The sequence below is a fragment of the Manacus vitellinus genome, unplaced genomic scaffold (assembly GCF_001715985.3).
Source record: "Manacus vitellinus isolate BGI_N305 unplaced genomic scaffold, ASM171598v3 scaffold_20_pilon, whole genome shotgun sequence".
In the NCBI taxonomy this organism is placed as follows: Eukaryota; Metazoa; Chordata; class Aves; order Passeriformes; family Pipridae; genus Manacus; species Manacus vitellinus.
In genome coordinates, this window is record NW_021939471.1 from 451010 (window position 1) to 473615 (window position 22606).

General features: G+C 38.1%; 1 protein-coding gene across 1 annotated transcript in view; it reads left to right on the forward strand.

Annotated features, from left to right (window-relative positions):
• Positions 1-17188: 17188 nt before the first annotated feature.
• The window catches only part of COL3A1 (collagen type III alpha 1 chain), a 50745-nt gene continuing 45327 nt past the window's right edge, over positions 17189-22606 (forward strand). Inside the window, exon 1 of the mRNA XM_018071669.2 lies at positions 17189-17382. Coding sequence (XP_017927158.1) covers positions 17304-17382 — 79 coding nt within the window. The 5' untranslated portion in view covers positions 17189-17303. The remainder of the gene's footprint in view (positions 17383-22606) is intronic.

Genomic DNA, 22606 nt, shown 5'->3' on the forward strand with positions numbered 1-22606 from the left:
AACCATGTATGACACAAAGTCTCACTGAATTAGAGTAAATTAACCAAAAAAATTTTTATCATTCTTAGAGTAGGGTAACACTGTTCACATCTCTCTGTGGCCTGCTCACGTCCATCAGACTTTCATTGTTTTCACTCAAGAGTTGGATTTCCACTTCACATAGAGATCTGTGCTGGGCACAGCCTTCCCTAAGTGTTACCCAGCTCACATCAGCACAAGGTAGTGGCTGGGATTAGTCAGAAATCAGGAACACACAAAGATTGAAGGAGTTTTATCTAAGCAAAATTTTAACAGATGTAGAAAGAGCATTGCCTTTGTAACAAGTATTACATGAAGCATCATAAAATGTTACCCAGATGACTGAAAAATGGAAAAGTTGATGTGCTGTACTGTTCTCTGTTGTTCCATCCCTGGCATACAGGGGGAGGAAATATTTATGAGGTTTGCTAAAGGCTGTAGTCAAAACAGCCCTCTGGTTTGGCTTGCCTGTAGACATTGCCTACTACCCTAGATGTTCTCAAATGCTGTGTCAACAGCTCACAAACCCACATGGAGAATTATTTGTCTCTTTTATAAAAATTTTAAATTTTCCAAACAAGCTTATCAATTTTTAATTCTTTGGCTATTTCCATTTTGTGTCATGTACAAAGCAAAGCAGAATTTATCGGTTTAGACCAAAAAAAATTCTGTGGAGAAAGGGCTCTCCTTTGCAGATTCTACTTGTCTTGTTCACCTTCGCTAACAAAGACAGAGAGATTTTGCATATTCTCTTTTCAGACAGAGACCACAACCAGGAATTTTGGCTTCAAATTACATTGCAACTGAAAAAAAAAACCAACCCCCAACCCTTTTTAAGTTTATTCTTAGATTGTTCATCAAATTCATTTGCATCAGAACTTTCACTCTAGGTGCTGGAACAGAGTAAATGGTAAAATTAACAATTTAAACTGTTAAGAGACACAAAGCATTTCTTTCCTTTTTTTCTTTTTTTTTTTTGTTTTGAGCAGAGCTTTGTCTTTTTTGACATAGTCCCTAGACTGGAGCTTTTCAAGAAGTCATAACAATATTATTGTGAGGCTCTATGGGTCATGTCCCACACTGCCTCACTCCTGATTCAGCTCTCTTTCCCTGCATAAAGGCTGATGCTTTTTGGATTTTGACTGACTGAGTAGCTTGCTACTTAAAATCCATTTGGGCGTTAGGTTTCTGGATAGCAAAAGATGCACATCTGTGGTTGGATGTACATAGTAGGTCCAAAATTTCTGCTTCTATGCTCTCAAAGTCGTAGAGGAAACACAAATGCTTTAGTGTATTAATACTTGCATAGATCTCCAGGGCCTGTTCTTTCATCTTTCCTACATCTTTTAAGACAGTTGCAAAGAAACTGGAACTGCTTTGTTCCAAAATGTAGAAAAAGCTCTTAGTTCTCTAAATAACTGTTCAGTCATTTTTTGGGGATTCTGAGCAACTTTTTCTTGTTTCAGGACTCAGCATATAAGCCCTCAGAAATTGTGCTTTGCTAAGTTTTGCTGTTTATCCACCAAATCTGTTACCTAACCTGGTCACATATTGTGTCCTAATAACACCCTGCATCTTTTATTCAGTTCTCTTTAACTATTTTAAAAACCATGGAGGAAAAAAAAAAAGCCAAACTAACATAAATTTGTAATTGTATAAAGCACAGTTACAGAAGTGAACACAGTTTCCACATATGGTTAGAAATCGAATCAAATGTCTAAAGATATTTATGCTAAATTATACTTTATACACAGGATCAATTGTTTATGACATACACAAGCACAGTATTTCCACAATCATTGTCAATCCAGAAAGCAGGAGTCTTGATTCCTATAATTCCACTGAATCAAGAAAGTAATTTTGAACTTTGATCTTCTAATATATTAGTTACAATAATAAAAATGCCTTATTTTTATATTCGAGATAGGACATAAATCTAGAACATCACATTGCAAATTGTAGCCCTTTTGGTTATTTTAATAGGTTCTGGGGAAAGGGGTAGGAGCCCTTCTGGGTATCAGTGACTTAAAAAGAATAACCTATAGTTAAAAAAAAAAACAAATCTAACCACAAAAAAGCCCCAAAGTGAGTCATTCTGAAGCTGAAGCACACAAAACTTACTTTATTTATAACATGCATTTATTGGTCATTATAATATTGAAAGTTACTGACAGTTTATGTGTTTTCTAGAAATAAGAAGCCAACTATTCATTTTTTCCCAGGCTTTTACAGATCTCATTGCTATCTAATCTGGTGTTCACAAACCCACTGTAAACACAGACTGATGGAAAGTAAACACTTAAAGCCTCAGTATCAGATAAATAGAACACTGAAGATTCAAATTTTTTTCTACATTAGTTTTTCCCAACTTAATTTACAAAAAATTTTCCATATGTATCAACTTTCATGGGACTTTATAATCTTTGCATTGTTTTCTTTGATGAAGTCTAGAGTTTTACTGTTTATACAGAGGCTTTGATCATACTTTCAGTAGATGGGAATTTGGAAAGTAAAGGAGATGCTGTGTACAATAACAAAATGTATATTATTTAATACAGAGGTCAACAAGAAAATATTTTTTGCTTCTTCCAGAGAAAGAAATCTTTTAAGACCAATGTTTTAACTTTTGTGAGAGCTTTTGTATGATTTTTGTAAATGTTTCATTCTTCTCTGATAATAAGACTTCCAAAAAAGAGGGGAGCATTATTGGGAACTTTTGTAGACATACAGGAAGAATTGTGTCTAAACATTGCTCTTTTGCTTCATCTCACAGAAGCTAGGGGAAAAAAACCCAGAAAGTGTTTTTTAATGACTTAAGTAAAGATACTAAAAGGGCATTTGATAAATAACACTGTAGAGGAAGATGGTGAAATGTTTTGTGAGAAAAACGATGTTTGGCCAGTTGAAGATTATAGTATTAGGGAAAACCAAAGTGATGAAGTGTGAAACCAAAAATGAGGAGTTATGACCAACTTTATGTCCAGACACTTCTATGGGTGTTTTAGGAAGAAATTAATTTTTAAGCATAGTAAAAAAAATAATAATTTTATGTATGCCAACACAGGCAGAAGTTAATTTTGCAGACACAATCTAAGTATCTAGTACCTGGATTTTTTAACTGCCTTGGAAAGTTCAGTCAGCAATAGTCTGAAATTTTTTAATTAGGAAACACCAGGGATATTTTTATTGAAAAAGTCGCAGAAAATGGTGCATTAGTAGTATACTCTAAAAAAATTAGTTATATTTCTCCCTGAGTTATCCAAATAGAAAATACAAAATAGAAATGTTGAAGATGGAAATAAAAGTTCAGGACAGTGATCAGGACAGAGGTGTAAAACTCAGTCCAAAGGGGAAAAGGCAGACATAGCCAGGACAAGGGAACTGCAATCCAAACATTCCAAAGAAATGCATAACAGCTTTGGCAAACGCTCCCCCACATAATTAGTACTTCATTTTGTGTGTTCTGATCATCAGAGGGATTTTCAAACTGAAGAATTCAAAGACATTCAACCCTGATGCAAATTCCTAACCTGCTTTTACCCTGATTTTACTCAGGCACTCAGTAACTACTCAATCAAGGTTTTCAAATAAACTAGTGCCCATTTATTGCATAACATGAAGGTTTCTCCATGTTACTGCATATGCACATGTCTGCAGCCCCAAAAATGCCAGTCTATCCAAGTGGACTAGAATAATTCTGCTCCTTGTAAATTTATGAATAAGCATTGAAAAAGCTGCACACCCTAGAAAAGAAGTGTCCAGGCTTTTTTTCAGTCAACACATTGGCCATAAATTTTCAAGAAACATTCAAGCAGCTTTTAAATAAACATGTCCTTCAGGAAGATCATATGCCAGAGATGCCAGCAACTTGCTTATATGGGTGGATTGATGAAAGGTTAGCAGACAGATCGATACCTCTCTGCTTCTGCTGCAGCAATGTCTAAACTAACTGGCTGGTCATTTTGTGGGTGGTTCTTGTGCTTTTCAGATTCTCAGCTGAATAGTTGTGACTCTGTCCAGGTCCTGTCCTTCCCAAAGTACACAGAGACTGGGGAAAGGATAACTAACAACTGTGAAAATAACTTGAATATCCAAATATGCTTTCCAAGGCAGTCATCTCATGAGGCAGAACAAACCTTTGAAAAGCAAGGACAGTTTATAATAAAATATAAAAAACATATTTATATATATATATAAATAAATATATATATATAAAATATATATATATGTTATGTGTAAAAAAATTTTTAAAAAGCAGAAAGGAGAGGTACACATTAAAGTAGTTACATTTTTAAAAAAAAAATTGTTTGTGTCATTGGGATAAACAGAAGGAGAGTTTATGCTTTCAGATAAGGAATTATAGGTTCAGACAGATCCATTAAAAGCAATTAAGAAAAAGACCTGGTCCAAGAGAACGTGCTAAAATCATAAAATCTACAGAAAATTATAATTGTTATTGTCCTGTTGATTAAGAAATTAAGTCAATTTTCTGATACTACAACATGTAATTTTATCATTCTAAAAATTGATGTGATTAAAAACTACATCTGATTTTCAAGGTCTTTTTATGAAGATAATTTTTGAAAGCTCAAAATTTGCGCATCCCAAGGCTTCTGTATGCACTAAGCTGCAAAGGGTAAAGCACCATGAAGTGTTTTTGTGGTAGGGTTATCTCATTCCAGAGTCAGATCTGGAGCACAAACGGGTCAGTCCTTATATTAACTTATTTCAGACGTTGTTCATTTTATTTCTTCATTCGCCAGAATGTCTTGACTCCGGTTCAGCTCAATGGGTGGAGGTTGTCACGTGTAAAGAAAATATGCTGTGCTGTTGTTGCTGGCTTTGCCTCATGGGTTTGGAGGCAGCAGACAGCAGCAGAGCTCTTCCTTCACGCTCCCACAGAGGCGCTCCCAGAGCAGGAAGACTCCAGGAGGGCTGGCAGGGCTGAGGTATCAGCCTTCCTGCATGTCTGCTCTGTCCTCATGTGATCTGATGCTCTAGTTTTGTTCCATTCACAGAGTCTGTGGCTCAAATATCAGCCTCTTGCCTCCATAACTGCTCGGTCTGGTTCCCACCAAAACCCAAGGGTCTTGTAGTCCCCAAATCCCTTTTCCTGGTCACTCCAGCAATGCCCATCCTACATACCTTGACAGTTCGCTCCTTGGATAGCTGACACTCTGGAAGTTTCTGTAGTTACCTGTTTTGACAGATGATTGTTTTGATGCTTAAAATTTGTGTTCGAAGGGAGAGCAAAAAGGCAGAACTGCCCAGTTAACTCAACAGAGGCTAGATGGTAACTCACAGCAGGCAAACATGCCTTCATGGAATAGAGCTGGCTGAAGATAAAGATCACTAGCTAAAATATACAAAATATTTGTATTAATGTGCAAACATATCGCATGTGAAAGGAACAATTTGCAGTACTTATTTTACAGCCTCACATGCATGAAGACCATTTTACATCACATCTGGATTAAAAATTATGAAGGGTCTTTCAAAATGCAAATATATTTTGTATCTGAAATTAACACTAGAAACGTGAGAATTTAGTAATTAATTTGAATTTGACCTAATTGTCAAAGCAAAAGGCAAAGAAGAAATACTCTAAGCTCTTTGAGGCAAACTTTTCTGTTCATGATACAAACATGCTTGCAGTGAAATAGAAGCACAGAAGGAAGCACCGTTTCAGATGTCCTTAAATTTTTATTGTATTAAGTACTTTTAAAAAAAAAAAGTTATTGGTGTGATGACTGTGAAGCTCTGAAATGTCAAAAGAGCAAGCAGCCTCTAATTCTTGATTCCCTCAAGATAGCTGAGAGACTGCAGGGTCAGCCAAGTAGTGACTTGTTGATGTGGAGTGTCTTGCTCGTTACTTGCTGGCTGTCTGTGTGGTTGTTTTACAGCTCTCTGGGGACAAGGGTGAGGGGTTGGCAGAGCAGGCTCTTCAGCTGTCACAGGTTGGAATAATTCATCTGAAGTCTCATTGTTGGGGTTTTTCCTTTTGTCCCACTTGACCCCGGATGTTCCCGGTGCTCCTTGTTGATCAAACGATGTGCAATTGGAATGAGAACTAGATCAGGAGCTCCAAAAAAGAAATGCAGTAAGTGAAAATGGCAGGTATGCACACTGTCCAAATGCTGTTGGGAGCCTTGTCTTTTAGAGGTGGCCACAGATTCCTGTGGAAATCAGGGTCCTATTTCTACCTCATGGTAGATGCTCTCGCCAGACAAATTGATAGTAATTTTTTTTTAAAAAATCTTCTTTTTTTTTGTGCTCGTCAAGGCACAGTTTGGATGGATTTGTTCCTGAATTCCCAAGGAGATCAAGCCAGCCTGGATATGGTAAGTGTAACTTTTGGGAAATCAAAAGTGCTTCAGCGATAGAGCGTGGAAAGTCTCTTTGTATTGACACGACAGGGTTGTGATGTTTACACTGTGCTTGACATGTTCAGGTGTCTGACTTATGTGTTAATCAGCTCATTGAAAAGGATACACTGCATTTAAAAATTGCAGAACACATTTTCTCCTGTATCCAAAATTGCTTCCCACAGCCATTCCTGAAGTGGTAGGAATAACTTTATGGTGCAAATATTTCTGTCATATGCCATTTTTACCTGACATTTCCACAGAAACAGAAAATAGGGAAAGATCCTTGCGTGTTTGTGCTTACTTTCCACTATTCAGCTCATTAAAAAGACCTTGTTGTGTCTTTAAATGAATTTCATATCTACTTTAACACCGGCATAATGAGCATCTCTGTGTTTTGAACTTCTGATTCATTTTAAACAGAATCTTCAAAGTTTCCTTTCATCTTGAAACCTATCAGAATATCAGACTTCAATATCAGTTCCAGAAAGAACCAGATTCAGAATTTCTGGGAAGGATTAATAGCTATTTTTCTCTTTTGAGAGGTCATTAGCTCTGCATGAATAGACTAAAGATTCCTTGCCCATTGTATTCCAAAATAGCCAATGCACTAGGTCCAAAGGAAAACTAGTGCACATTGTTAGATTGATAACATTATAAGTTATTCAAGGTCAAATTCTTTGAATTCTTATGGTTTGAAATATTTTTTAATCTTTGCTTAGTAGAAGTTTTAATCCACCCTACTTTTGTATTTTCACAATTACCACATTAGAAGGCTCTTTTGAATATTAAAGTATTGTTGTTGACAGCTTTGTAGCTTTTCAAAGATACTGATGAGATGAACTTTCCTAACGGTCATTTGTATGAAAACAGTATTTTTAAAAGGGTTTAAAATGAGCTCTGAAAAGACATCTCATCCTAACTCTGAAAAGGTTTTTAAAAAAATTAATAGGGGGAGGCTCCGTTCCCCCTACTCCTCCCACGCTTGCATATAGGAAATGTTTGATTTACGTATATGTTATTTTTTCACCTGCATGAAATTTTATTTACAGGTTAACAAAAAAAGAATGCGACCAAAATCCACGGTCAAAATTTTGCCTGATGTCTGTTCATCTTCATTAGAAAGCTGCTTTCAGGTAAAATCAATAAATACTCTGATCACTAAAATGATGGTGCCGTAAGTTTGCACTTAACCTGCACACACCTTGTCCTACAGGGCATAGCTAAGCGAGCTTGTTCATATTTTCATTTATCTCAGGGTTCTGGTCAATATGATAAATAATGTTTGAATGCTCCAACTCCACTTGCAGAGTCATCTTCAGATCATATGTTGCTTCATACAGCTTGCCATCTTACTGGATATCAGGTTCTCTGGGGGCACAAACAAAATAATGCTGTAACTAGTGTTTTATTTGTATCATAATATCATCTGCACTAAGGGGTAGGTACACTTAGGCTTTACTGTGACATAAGTTGTGAGATTTTATTTTAAATGGGAGGTAGTGACACTCAAAACTTCTTCGAGATAACATCACCAGGTATCAGATTTTAGTTTTTACGTCATAGCTGCTACAAATTCTCACCAAATATGTCATGAAACGTCAGTTCTCTTGATGTTTCTTGAGGATGCTCAGAGAGGCTTTCTCTTCCCAGCCCCCAGGCCCCAGGGCCAGGGGCTTTGCCACTTGGCTGTGCATGTGGAGGGTGTGCAAGGAAAAGCTGCAAGGCTCTTTAAAACGAAAGGGTCTTTTATTCTGTTTTGCAATGTGGAACCGAGTAAATATTCTTGCCAGTATTTTTTTTTTCATCATTAATAACCTCTAGGGCACTTGTTTTCTATCACACCCAGGCAAATGTGCGTGCACACAGCTGCAGAAGGCCACTATAAAACTTTGCCTTGAGGGTCGCCCCAGGCTAAAAAGCAATAGAGCAGGCATTGATAGAAAGCATCAATACAATCAAGCAAGATCCTTCTTTTTGTTTCCCTAAAGCAGCAATCTTGAATCATGAAAGTGGAAGGAATTCCGTTTCCTGAGAAGAACAGGCTGGGGGTGAAAAACCACTCACCATTTGTATTGAAATTTTTTCTATCAGTCAGTGAAATCAGTTAGTTTGTTGATATATTTTGCATTGCAAATGCCTGACTTAGCTTGGAACATAAACATGAACAGCAGTACAGTTCTCTGTAGATTGTACTCACACACTTTTTTAGAAATGTTAACCATTATAAGGATGTTAATTAAATTAATCCCCAGAAGTTTGTTCTACATTGTGAGTGTATTTAATAAATGCCTTTTTGTTTTCTTCAGAAATTCAGCCTAACATATAGATCTGAATCTGGGGTCCTGCACTATCTGGACATTGGTAGAGGACCAATGAATATGCAGCATAAAGCTTTAAAATGTTTTATTGTTTCACTCTCTGATGGCACAACTCTGTTTCCAAATGTACCACGAGTTTGATGGGAATGCCTGTTATATTTCTGAGGAATAATGGTAAGTGTCATTTGGCTGGTGAGGATCAAGTCTGAAGTACGTGGCAACCTCCATAAACTGTAATTCACAAAATATGACACTGGATCAGGACCATGTTCCTGCTCATACCTTTATTTCATGTTTTTAGAAATTATTCCCTCTTCTTTATGCTGTAATTTCCGATTTGATTAAATCAAGGATGGCACTCAGTAAAGTTCTCAGAGATCTACAGATGGTAAATATGTGAAGTAATTAGTCATTCTGAAATTTTATTGCTCTTCCAAAGGAAAGTCTTTCCTCCCCTTTCTAAGTAGTTAAAATTGTCATGGATGATACCTTAGGAGCTGGAAATCTCATGGTATGAAGTGGTTTTCTTCAAAATGGCAAAACATAAGGAGGCACAGTAAGGCAGCTTATGGGAAAGATAGTACAATAACAACACTGACCTCCTGGCCTTTATAAATTAGGAAGTGCATTTTCTAAATCAAAACCATCACCAGAAACTCTGGGAATGGAAACAGGCTTAATTCTCTGTTGTACAAAGAACCAGAGATTTCCGTAACAGCAGGTCAGACTTTCAGTCCTGTGTACGTGTCCACTTGGTTCCGTGCATTCCTGAGAGCTCTGTGCCCTGCTGGCCTCGGGAACAAGCAGAAGCCAGTGGGGGAGATGTGGGGTGGGTGGCAGGGGATTGGCACTCTTTCCATACCAGGGAGTTGCAGAGTTTCCCAGGAGAGGTGGAATTTGAATAGCCTTCGGTTCCCACCAGGGCATCTCTCTGCAACTGAGACTCTCCTGTTGGATCCCAAAATATAATATTTGCAGAGAGAGATTTGAGTGGTCTTTGCAAAAGACCATGGGCTACAGAAGCTGGCAAAACTCCTCTTCACTGACCTCATCCCTGTGGATTCTTCCCCCCTTCTTCAGCAGGATGTGAAGAGACTCCTTGCATGATATTACCACATGTCCTGCCCAAGCCAGAGTCCAAACCCTGATCTCATCAGACCTGTGCAGAAGACCTATTGTACCTTATTTCTCCCTTTGTGCATTCTGTAGACCTGAATACCTGTTCCCCCCGTAAAATCCCCTAGGATAAAGTGGGTTTTTCCCCATGAGGTAATTGTTAAGACCCCAAAAATTTGTTAATCTGGGTTTTTCCCTTATGTCATCCCCTGAAACCCCCTGTTTGTAATAAATCATAATAGTTATAACCCCCTATTGAATATGTAGACCCTAAACCCTTTAAATATGAACTTGTAAGTCCAATAAAGCGTTCCAGTTTCTTGTCTTCCTGGGACCATCTTAGCTTTATTGACCTCTGCACTCTCCTCTCCTGTAATGCCAACTGGATGGGCTGAATGCTGCCACTGCGGCAAACATCAGGAAAGAGTGACCCATTTCAGACCTCCAATCTTGGAATAAATACTAACAAGGCAGAGTGGCATTCAACTGAGAGATTCTTTCCACTGCTGCTGCTTCTAATTTTTTGCATGCAGGATTTCTTCAATGGTGTGGGTTTTGGAGCTTGACTGATCTCTAGCAACACTTTGGTGGAATATCCCTTTGGGGACGGGGAGTTCAGCCAGGCTGGGAAGGTCGGGTTGCATGTGTCTTCGTTTATGGCATGCTCTTAATTCTTTGCTCTCAAAATCATGACTATGATACTCTTCTGTAATCATAACACTCACCTTATAGTCTTGTTTTTCAGTGTAATCATACAAGGCCATTCACTGTTCTGCCATTTGAGAAAAAAAGATGTTTATACCATTCAAATATGGATTTAGTTAAATGTAGTGGACCCTTTTCTGAATTTTCTGTGCATGTAGAAAATGATGTGCTGAGAAAAATATGTTCTTCTATTAAGGAATAAGAAGATTTCCCACCTCAAAGCTGATTATTAAAACAAAAAATAATTATATTGTTCCAACAAAAAAGATATATTTCTTCTATTATATTTATTTCTAAATTTCCATCAGATGTAATTGTTAGGAAAGGAGATAGAAAGCATCCCTTGTCTTTAGGAAACAAAGAGTAAATGGATCTCGAATGAGGCATAACCATTTCTTGATTCACAGTATAGTTTGACTCCAATTCATTTGCATGTGTGTTTCATCTAAAAATATGAAAATAATTGTTATTACCACTCTTCATGCCACAGAGTTTGCAGGGATGAAAATGAATGAGTGTGTGGTATTTTCATTTGGTTTTCCAGATGACTCCTCCTAACTATTTTACTTGGTCTCCAGAGTCTACCACAACTTGGTTGTTACTACTTTGGGGTGGTTTTGTGGCATCTTTTCATTCAGAGTATCTAACAAAACTTTCCCACACTTGCCTGTGATAGCCCAAACAGTTCTTACTGACATACAGTTGATCTGTTTGAAGTAGGGTTTTCTTTTCCATAATATTAAAATAAAACCTACAAGCCCATATAGAGCTCAGCCATAAAATTAGTTCAGATTAGCAGTAAGATACATAACTCTATATTTTTTTTAATATCCTTTTTATATGCCATTATACTGGATGTTGTTAGTACAGACCTTTAGGCTCTTAAATACCAGGTAGTGGTTTTATGTTGTTAGGACAGGATTCATCTCGAAAGGAAAGGTACTTTTAAAACTGCCTATGAAAAGTGGAATGGATCAACCCATGTATCTAAATTAGGTTCCCAAGTTGTTTCTCTGTGCAGGACATTGGGTAGATGAATTTATAAGTGCGGCCATTTTCCCACAGCAGATGTATGATGAGCTCTATGACAATGTGCTGGACTTAACAGAAGAGAAAAGAATGTGACAAGGTCACGGATCAGAAAAAAAAACCCATAAAATAGAAGCCGAGAGAATCCTCGCAGTCAGCTCTCCAGGCCACCCACCCTCCAACGTGAGCATCATCAGGGCTGGCCCCAGCGTGGTACACTTTCCCTCTTTCCAGAAAAGCAGCTGGATGCTGTTTCTCCGTTCTAGGAAATCAGTGTGCTCTTTGGGACACGTGGAGCACTTACAGTCCAGAAGAGAACGTCATACCTGCCTCGGACTGTCGGCCAGTGAGAACTGGTCTGACTCTGTTCCTGATGACCACTACATCATGGTTTTTTTCAGACTGGGATTTCATTTTTAGTGGAAGGTTCTTGTATTGCAACGTTCTCTGACCTACTTGTGCATTTCCAGTGGCTTCATTTAGAGCAGGGTTTGAGTTTTTTTCCAAAATTCAATTGTTTTGCCTTGGTAATTTTTTTTTTTTTGCTTCTCAGCACGTTAATACTGAACAGATCAAGAGTTAAAACATTTAATCCTGCGTTCTGCTGTTTTTTGTTTTTTCTAAAGGATGAGTCATGAGTACGGATGGCCTTTTGTTATTCTTTAGTAAACTCAAACAAGAATATTTATTCCCTCATTAGAAAAAGAATAAATCGCCAAACAGAAAAATTTGAAACAGTGATTTTTAAAAGAGCTTGGCTTTATCTTACAGTTATTGTTCTTTTTTATTATTATTATTATTTTAAAAAGACCAAAAAAAAAAAGAAAAGTGTTCCATTAATGTGCTGGATTGCCCATGCTGAAGCCTAGAGCCTGGAACCTTTTGAAGCTGAGGTGCCATATGAGCCTATAGCTGAAGTACAATATACTTGAGCTCTTCTGGGAACTACATGTACTGCCTGGAGCCATGATGGTTTGAGCAGAGCCAAGAGTGGCTCATTTGCATAGTGCACCTACACTTGCTACACCAAGCCCGAAGTAGAAAAGACATCCTACTTTTTACAGTAATTCATTCTCAGGCTGCTCTTCTGATGAATTTAACATCATTTTACTACTTAGAGATATAGCAGAACAGATTTTGTGAAATCACAAATGCACAGTCAGGTTTACTCTTAAATTTACAAATATTTTCCACTATTTTATATTATTTTGGTGTGCAACAATCACAAGCTGCAGAGCACAAAAGCCATTACAAGTGGATGTCCTGCCAGAAAGTCTTGCAGTTGTTTCATTAAGTATTTCCTTAGGTGTATAGGACTGTGGTATTTCTTTAAAAAGTGAATGTCTGCTTTTTTTTTTTCAGTTTTACAGAGGAAATCTGGATTGGAGACAAGAAGAAAGGGTTCTTTGCGAAAAGATTTTGACACCTCGGTGAAAAGGAGGAGCATCCTCAGAAGGCACTGAGCCAGTGCTCTGAATTAAGGATTCCATCACTGGCAGCAGGAGTGGGTGCGTGTTCAGTACAGAAAAGCTACGCCCTGGCCACAGATTTTGAATTCCCCAGCTTTCAGTACACCCAAAGGTCATTAAACTCCTTTGGCTGGTGTCCCTCCTGCTGTGAGGAGAAAATGCTGTGGGTGCTGTCTGCTTCACCCGTGTGCAGTCATAATGTTGGCTCTGCCTTTAGAGCCTTCACAGCTGTGCTGTAACACAGTTAGTTCCCAACATGACTCAGATGAAGGATTTTATTTAATCTGTACAGGACTTTGGAAAAAAAAAAAAAAAGAGGATTTTCGTTTGTGGAAACCTTGAGGATGTGCAAAGCTGAAAAAAGGGCACATGCGAACAAGAGGCTGGATGTCAAAAGCTGATTTCCCATTTTCTTAGGATATAAGTTCAGTGAAAATGGAAAAATGGGAGAATGAAACCATTTCATTGACTTGGCTACCTTTATTCCTTCAATTGTCTGTTAAAGCAACAGTCATAATTTGCATTGCTTCTGGTTCACAAACAGGAACAGTTAAAGAAGTGCAATGGGCTTTTGGTTGTTTGTTTTATTTTCTGGCTCTAAATTCATAGAATCATAGAATCAACCGGTTGGAAAGGACCTTCAAGATCATCAAGTCCAACCCTTGATCCACTACCACCATGGTTTCTAGACCATGGCACTAAGTGCCACATCCAGCCACACTCAGCTTTTCTTTTAGGTTCTTTCCTCCACTGTACCTTCTGTCACTATTTGTACCATTTGCAGTGCTTTATTTCTGTGAAACTATACATTCCTTTTAAAATCTGGAGGTTCTTAAGTATCATTAAAATCCACACTGAACAAAAAATAAATGTCTTGTTCCTGACATAGGGGTGACTACGACAAAATCTGAAGATTCTTTGTTCAGATTAAGCTCTCTTGGAAACACAGGAGAGCTGCCAGTTGGTTCTACAGGCCAGAACATCAGAACTTTTAAAGTAACCCTTGTATTATTTGCATAAGGACTGACATTTTAGGAAAGTGGACCTGAGGTCACCTGATAAATATGCAAGAATATGTCTCTCATTTGTCCTTCTGAGGCAGAATGCCACTAACCACAAGACTCAAACAGGCACAAGGAACCCCGGGTTCCTTGCAGGAGCAGCATGAATATTCCAATCATCTGATGTAGAGATTACTCTATAGGTTTGAGCTGCACATGGTAGAGATCCTCTTTCATGGTATCTACAGTGGAGCACAAATGTGTTCTGTATCTTTTACAAGTAATTATTCCAAGTCCCTTCATAAAAATGCTCCAGTTTACAATGCTCCAATTTAAAAATGCTCCAAAGTACAATGAGTACTTTTTCCAGTTTGGTCCAGATGCTAAGACATTGCATGCCCAGGAAGCTGAGCATTAACCAAGAGCTACTTACTAAATAATCCAAAGCTGCCTTCAAGACACAAGAGTCAAGAGAGCTGGGTTTCTAGGGGGGCTGTTTCTGTGCAGAGGATGTGAAAAGGAAGCCTTTGTTCATAAAGTGTCCATGGATGTTCAAGGAAAGTGGATGTGCAGGCCATATAATTAAAAGAAAGTGGGGAGTGCCAGTCAAAAGTAATTGACTCATGACAGCAAATGGAAATTTTTGCAGTGTTTTACACCAGAATTCTAAAGTCAATTCACAACCACTGTTGAGTACTAATGAGAAGTTCCAGTGTAGCTGAGCACTGCTATGTGTCATGTATTGAACCACAGCAAATGTACTGCCCAAGGAAGATAAGGTCCACAGGTTATTGGTTTTTATGGGATGTAATCATTGAGTGATATGGACTGTGCTTCTATACCTCAGGATTCATTTCTGTACAGACTCAAGCACACATGTTGATGCTCCAATGCCTATGGCAAATAGTAGGTGTTGTGGATAAATCTGGATTCGTAATCTAGATATAGGCTAGAATATAATGTACAAGGTGCACAACCCAAAACTGTTCTTAGAATTTAAATTTTACTCAAACAGTCAATTGAAGGCAAACATTAGTGAGAATAAGGGAGTCACCAAGAGTGGGGCTTTTTTTTGAAAGGTTAAACTTAAGAAATGTAGAGAAATGTGTACTGTGATCAAATGGGCTGAAAAATTTGCAGAACTCAAGAAGAAAGTGGCTTTAAGTCAAAGAATGAATTAATGAATTCATTTATCTTCTTTTTTTCCTTAAATGCGAACACTTATCACATAGCATTCATATATTTCATGAAAACTAAACAATTACTGTGACAAACATTGAGACATTATTACAGAAAATTGAAACTCACCTACATATGACTTTGATAAACCATTAATTTAGTTTAATTTCCATTCCATAGCTGAGAATGCTTGTATCCAGTGTTTGACCTGCTTGTGCATTTCTATTGAAGAGTGACAAAGAAATAAATCTAGGATTTATCTTGAATTTATCTCTTGTTTTATTTTATGTCCTGAGCATAACTCCTCCAAAAGAGGAGAAAACTTTATAGACCAGTGCATAAAAATTTGAAGTATATTCAACAGGAGGCATTTATCTTTGTTGACTGTAGCTACCTGAACGTTACAAACCAAATAACCTAATCTGTTCAGTGATATGATACTGGATATGAAACCCCAAAGCTGCAGGAAATACTTCTGCCATTGCAACACAGACAGGGTGGAATATTGGAAGGTACTTAATTCATGAAAGAAAATGGTGTGTAATTCCTTTGAAATATATCAAGTCACTCATACCTGATAAGTATTTAAGACACAGAAGAAACTCTCAGCATATGTTGATAGTGACATTGAATTATTTAAGATCTTTTCATACTTGCTTCAACCTCTTCCACCTCAAGTGACCCCAACAGAAGAGCATGTTTCAGTTTAAGTGCAAATATATTTCAGATGAATAGGTTTTGAAATGAAACCCAATATATATCAGATTAAAAGTTAACCTCAGGCTGCTCTTGTTTTGTGATGCATGCAGAGATATGGGTCCCTTTTTTTGGATGACTGTTCATGGTGCTCAGGAATTATTGATAGGAGGGATGGTTGGTTCCTGGGTCACTGTAATCTCAGTAACACTTCAGAACAAATGAATGAACACCTCTACAGTTAATGACCTGGATCATGTTGATCATTTGAGAGCAGTAATTAGTTTGGTCCTTGTTTTAGCAGAGATGTCCACTTTGACAGAGTTCTGCATTCACTTCGGAGTATCCCAAACTTGTACTTAAAGCTACACTGCCAGCAAAACTACATTCATAACAAAGCCTGCTTAAGCCATTTGATTTGGAAAATAAGTTTGTGGGCTCTGATCTTATTCTCAGTAAAGTTTTGCATGGAGCAAAGAAAGAACTAGGTTTCAAAGGGATTAGTCTCAAGATTTTTTATTTTTTTCTCTCAGCCATACCTTCTTGTTCAAGAAGCAAACAGACAAGGAAAAGGTGGTACTTGTTCTGCATTCCTTCCAAATGTTGTAATGACAGCATCAAACTGAACTATTTGAAAAGTTTTACTTTGGGAAATTAGTTCTTCTGATTTGGGATCTTGATCTTTTTATAATTTTTTTTTTTTATGTTTGCTTTCTCCCCAGATCACACAAAATCCTGTTGGGAGGTGGAAATGGTGACAAAAGTACCGGAACAGAAGTGTTGTGATTTTCAGTCCTTCCTTTCATTAACTCTGATTGCTCATCAGCATAAACATCCAGTTTTGCTCCTCCACTTCTGGGATCCTTTCAGTTCGTGCAGCCACACCAGGTATTTACCTTTTACCTTTGCAAGGAAGCACTAACAATTAAAAATCCTCTTTGGGTTGTACCCACTGACTCCTAATTAACACGAAAAAGTGCTTTGCCCCAGAGGCTTTATCACAGGACTTTTTTTTCCACATGCATATATCTCACATGCAGCACACACTAACTATCCAGACACAGTGTCAGAGTATGTTTCATACACACACAAAAGTTCCAGATGTGCTGTGTATCTTGTTTAGTTGACTTTATTCTTCTGTAAAGCCAAGAGAAATATTAATCATTCATTTACTGTTAGGGGATGGGTCTTCTTCTCATGTTTCAGTAAAGGGGGTGGAAAAGTAAAGTAAGCCAATTTTTTTCCTATTTAAGGCCAAAGCTGGGGAATGCTTGTGGCTGAGTTCTGTACATGGCCCGGTGCTGGAAGGGCAGGGAACAACCGATGTTGCTATTTTGAATAGATTTTTTTTCTTCCCCCCCATTTTTATTTTTGCACAGAGAGTCTCATGTCTAATATTTAGGCATGATGAGCTCTGTGCAAAAAGTAACTTTGCTCATTCTTGCCGTGTTTCAACCCTCAGTTATTTTGGCACAACAAGTTGGTGAGTAATTCAAGCTTCTTATGCTTTTATTTTTCATTTTTACCAATAATTTTAGTAGCTTGTAAGAAATGTGCATTCACAAATCTCACCGGAACACTTTTCCTTCACTGGTTCAGCAGTCAGATATTTCTTGGTGAAGCTGAAAGTTGCAGGGGTTTGCATTTTCATCCCAAAGTTTTCTCTTTGCTTTGCTTTCTTTACAGTTAGAAGCACTGTACAGTGCTGTCTGCCTTGGCTGCATTTGTTCTTGTTCTTACTTGTTTTCCTACTACAGACACCGGAGAGATTTTAAGCTATTTCTTTTAACTCTTGGAATGACATTTCAACTGTTAGCTCTGTGCTGCCTGGAAGTTTTTTGTCACAAGCTGTAAGTCTTTGCTTCCAGCTATTTTGTTTGAACTTCTCCTCTGTACTTGTTTGTTTTCGACTGGCAGCAAGGGGGTTTCTTTAAACAATTTGCTTGCAAAAAAAAAGAGCCTTTAAATTCTAACCAGTTTTCATGAAGGAGCTTTTAAGATTGATATATGAAAATATGTCAGCTTACAGGATTTTTACTTTGGCATAAAACAGGAAAATTAATTCTCTCAGCTGCAATAGTTTGAATTGGGCATCTGCAGGCTGTTTCAGTCCCTCACGAGACTGATTAGCAGCTGATGGTATTTGGAAGTCCATGCAAGTATGTGTGTGCATGTTTACAGAGAGCAAGAATACCAAAATTCTAACTGAACATGGAATTTAGAGGGGGGGAAACTACTTTGTATACAATAATTCAACTTAGAGTGAAGATAAGTGTGGTATGAGTATTTAAGTTAAACAGATGACATTCCACAAGTTCATCTGACCTTTTTTGGATGTGCTCTGTTCCTGCTTGCCAGACATTGTAAACCAGGCTGTCCTTAAAATGAAACTTTTTTTTCTTTCATGAAAATATGAGAGATTGGCAATGTAGTTATTCCTGCATGGAGGCAATGAATAACCTTCCAAATAACTCGATAAGCAGCAGCCAGAGAAACTGTAGTGCTGCAAAGGAGAGCCAAATGCCTCTAAAACCACACCCTGCACTGCTCTGTATGACACAAATCAGGAACATGATTACTTTAGCCACTTCATGGCAAATCCTCATCATACCTGTAAAGGCACCTCCTCGGCCGAGGGGGTGACTGTGAGTCCACCAGAAGGCAGTGGAGCAGCCAGAGCTCAGGGGGATCCTGCCTGAGCAAATCAGGCAACACCCTCTGCAACAGCAGCGTGCCCAGACACCAGCCTCCTCTCCAAGCACAGACACAAGCTAAGCTGAGGTATCTTTAAACAAAAACCAACAAAACAATGCAAATAAAGATGTTCTGTAGAGAGAAAACATAATTTACTGTGAACTGGGGCTTTTCTGTTTCTGCTTGGCCAGTATATAAACTCTCTCTCCAATAATGTTCAGTGAAGATTATAGAATTCGGTCAAGATTGTAGAATTTGAGCAACCATATGCTGTGACTTTGCTTACAGCAGCAGATAATATATATATATTGTGTGTATTTAACATGCATTATGTGTACTTTTATATAACTATCTTCAGGGGGATAAGGACTAAGGGACGATCCAATACAAAAAAAAGGAACATTAATTTTATTTCTCCCAACAAACAAATCCCCCCTGAGTGTCAGGTCTCCTTCCCTCACTTATTTCCCTGAACATTTCTGAGTTGCATGACATGTTTGACTCAAGAAATGGTAAATTTTGGGTAGAAGAACCATATACAAACGAAGTGTGAAGGAGTATTCTCATTTCTCTGCCACATTCCTGTTTCATGGTGTTGTAACATTTCCTTACTGGGCTAACTTCCATACTACTTACAGGGATGAGGTTGGAGAGAGAGACTGATAAATCACTAGTTATGCCTTAAAAAATTGGATTCTCTCCTCTCTTTGGAATGCTTCTTTCCACACATTTGAATATGCTTTTCTCACAGAAAATAACAATTGAAGGAGTTGATTATTGGCACCACTGACTCATGTGCAGGGCAGCAATGGACTGGGAAAGCAAATTTTCCATGACTGAAAAGAGAATTTCCAGACATGCTAAAATGCACTCTCTTGTCAAGAAAAATGTTTATATGGTTAGTATCAAATGTAAGTCAATATAAAATTTTCCTTGGAAAAGCCTACCAGGAGACAAGACTTGGCAAGATATTAAGGAAACTGCTCGGTATACACTAAGTTTAGGATAGTCAGATGTACCCTTGGGCTATGTGTTTCTTTGTCTTGCTGTAATAGCTTGGAAGGGAGATTTGAGCACAGCCTCAGGCTAAACCTTCTCAAAAGCTGGGGAGCTGGATATTGTGGAACCAGGAATATTCTGTGACTTCCATGACCAAAAGCTGGGTCACACCGGGGTGTTTGTAGCCAGCGGGTGAAACCACCTTGACACAATCCAGGTTTTCTGGTGGGTGTCAGGTTACTGTAAGGGGCTTTCAAGATAAAATGCCTTCTGGTGGTTGACAGGACATGGAGCTGATGCTTCAGGCGCAACAGATGAGTCAGATTCCAGCAATATTTCTTCAGTTCCACTGTTTGAAGGCACCTCTACATTCTGCATATTAAACTACTAAAAAGTGTAAGAACTTGGAATGTTTCTTGAGGAAAGAAATTCATCCTCTACCCAGCCAGCAGGATTTGTGAAAAGCATTTGCTAGCCTTACAATATACTCTCATCTCATTTATCTTGAGTTTGTAGTCAACCAAGACAGCTACTTCCAGAAGACAGAATAAATTTTAGCTAGACAGACTGGAGATATTTGGCAGTTTCCACCTACTACAAAAGAAGCACATCCCCAGCCCCCTTACATGAGTGCCAAAAAGGAAGTTAGATGGATTTGGGCCTGTCTCATCTTCATCTGCAATGCTTAAAGGACACCTCAGTCACCTGGAGTGGGACACTTCTTGTAGGTACACCCAGTAGTCCTTGAGGAACTTAACTGAGGTCATCAGGAAAACTCTGCTGCTGTGAAAGCAGAGTGAGAGCAACGCCAGAAACCCTTCAGGATTATTCCAAATAATTTTTCCCTCTAATATAATTTACTGTTTTCCTTGTAATGTAAGTATTATCTTGGATGTTTGGTCAGGAAACTCATTTCTGAGGTAATGACTGAATCCTCAAATACCTCTGAACAAACTTATTGGCCTTTCATATTACTTTCAGTCACAACTGACAGTTTTAAAATGAAATATAACCATTACATGTAGGGTCCTGAAGGCAGCATGCAAATGACTTTTCATGCTGAGCACCCACTTCTGATCCTTGATAAAAGGCTGATATTTTAGGAAAACTTGTAAAAGGCTGACTTGACCATTTTACTTCTTTTATTAACTGGGAAGGATTAGATAGGTTATGAAGTGGGTGGGTACTGTACAGATGCAGTTTATTTGTGAGACTGCCAGACTGTCATGTTTAGCAATTAGCTCCCTGTAACACTGCACATGTGTGTTCTTTGTTGATAAAGTGCTAGTTTAAGGTAAATTCTAACAACAGTCAGAACTCTCTTTCCTCAAAGGTCTTGGTAACACAGAAAACATCTCCTCCACAGTTTTGACAGTAAAACCAGATGATGTGTGCCTGTATGCCAACAGATAATTAACTATCATAAATTATCTGGACTATGTGAAGTAATGAAATATCAGGGGTCTACTCCTCTTCTTCCATTTTTCCTAAGTGTTTTTTGGTGAGCACACGGCAGACAAGGTTATGCTTAGGAAAATTAAAACATTCCTTTCTGGTATGGAAAAATCATGCTAAATGAAAGCCTGGGGAATCCACCCCCTCTAAACATTATATATATGTTCTTGGAAATATGACAAATTTCATAAACACATTTTATATCACACATCCCTGGAACACATTAGCCTTAGGAAAATGAGACTATTATATAACCCTTTCATTATTTTCCAGATTTATTTTTGAGCTGAGACCAAATCACCAAATCTACATAGACTGATTTTTTTAAAAGAGGAGGTGGAGTTGGAAACATCCACTGCTTTATTACGGGGGGAAGAAGCAGAGGTAGAAGGGTGTTGTCTCTGGCACAAATATCACTGTTGATGCCTCAGTCAGAGTAGATACAGTTGCTCTCTTAGTGCTGTAGATTACAAGCAAATCCTATTTCCTCTTCCAGTTTCTCTTGCAATGTTGAGGTTTGAAATCAGCAGTCAGGTGTCACTAGCAAACTCTTAGCCTTGCACAACAGTTGGGTGCTAGCTTTAATTAATGCTATCCAAGAGAAAGAAAGGAGTGAATTAATATCTTTTTTTTTCGTTTCACACACTGGTTGAGAAACCAGAGATGTTAGTCATTGTCCCAGTTATGTTATGATATTGTTCACACAGCACCAAGACTGTCTGAGTTCAAGAAACGTTTGGACAACGTTCTCAGGTGCATGAAGGGATTCTTGGGGTGTCTGGAGTGGGGCCAGGAGATGGACTTGATGATCCTGATGGGTGGCTTTCAACTCAGCATATTCTGTGATTCCACTCCTTGTTTTAATCAAAAATCTGCAGAAAATGGGACCTACCTGGCTCCATAATTGAGACGCTGCACCAAGGGTCAGTAACAGAAATGATGCAGACTGTCATTTAGCACTGGATTAAAAGCAATCTCTTCAGAGTTGAAAGGTTCAGTCCACCAGTAGGGGCTAACAATAACAAAGCACACTTTCCCAGGCTAGTGGGCACCAGGAAAACTGTATTGCTCTTGATGTTTTTGTGGCAGATTCACAGTCTGGAGAAGAGCACAAGTCACAGCAGCTCTTACAGTTGCAAGTCTTAATTTGTTGATTTGAAATAATAAGCCATCAAAACCCACAGAATTAGAAATCAGTCCAATGTTCATACCCATTAATACTCAAGATTATGCTGTCCTTTAGTCATGTTTGTTTAAGAAACTAGGCAAAAAATCTCAGCTAAATAAAGGGAAATTGTTGGCAATGGCAAAGAAGTATTGTTAACAAAATGGGGTTTTTTGGTCTTGAAGTAACTGGATTAGGGTCCCACATCATTGCAGTTCAATGTGATGGGGCAAAATTCAATTCATTATTGGTAGCACCCAAGAAAATAAAACTCAAACTTGAAAAGGGTATAATAAAGTCTGTTTTGATTCAGCATTGCAACTGTTAGCTCATTCTCTCTGTAGCAGCTTGGTAAATTTTAGATTGCACAACCCTAACACAGTTTAGAGTTCAG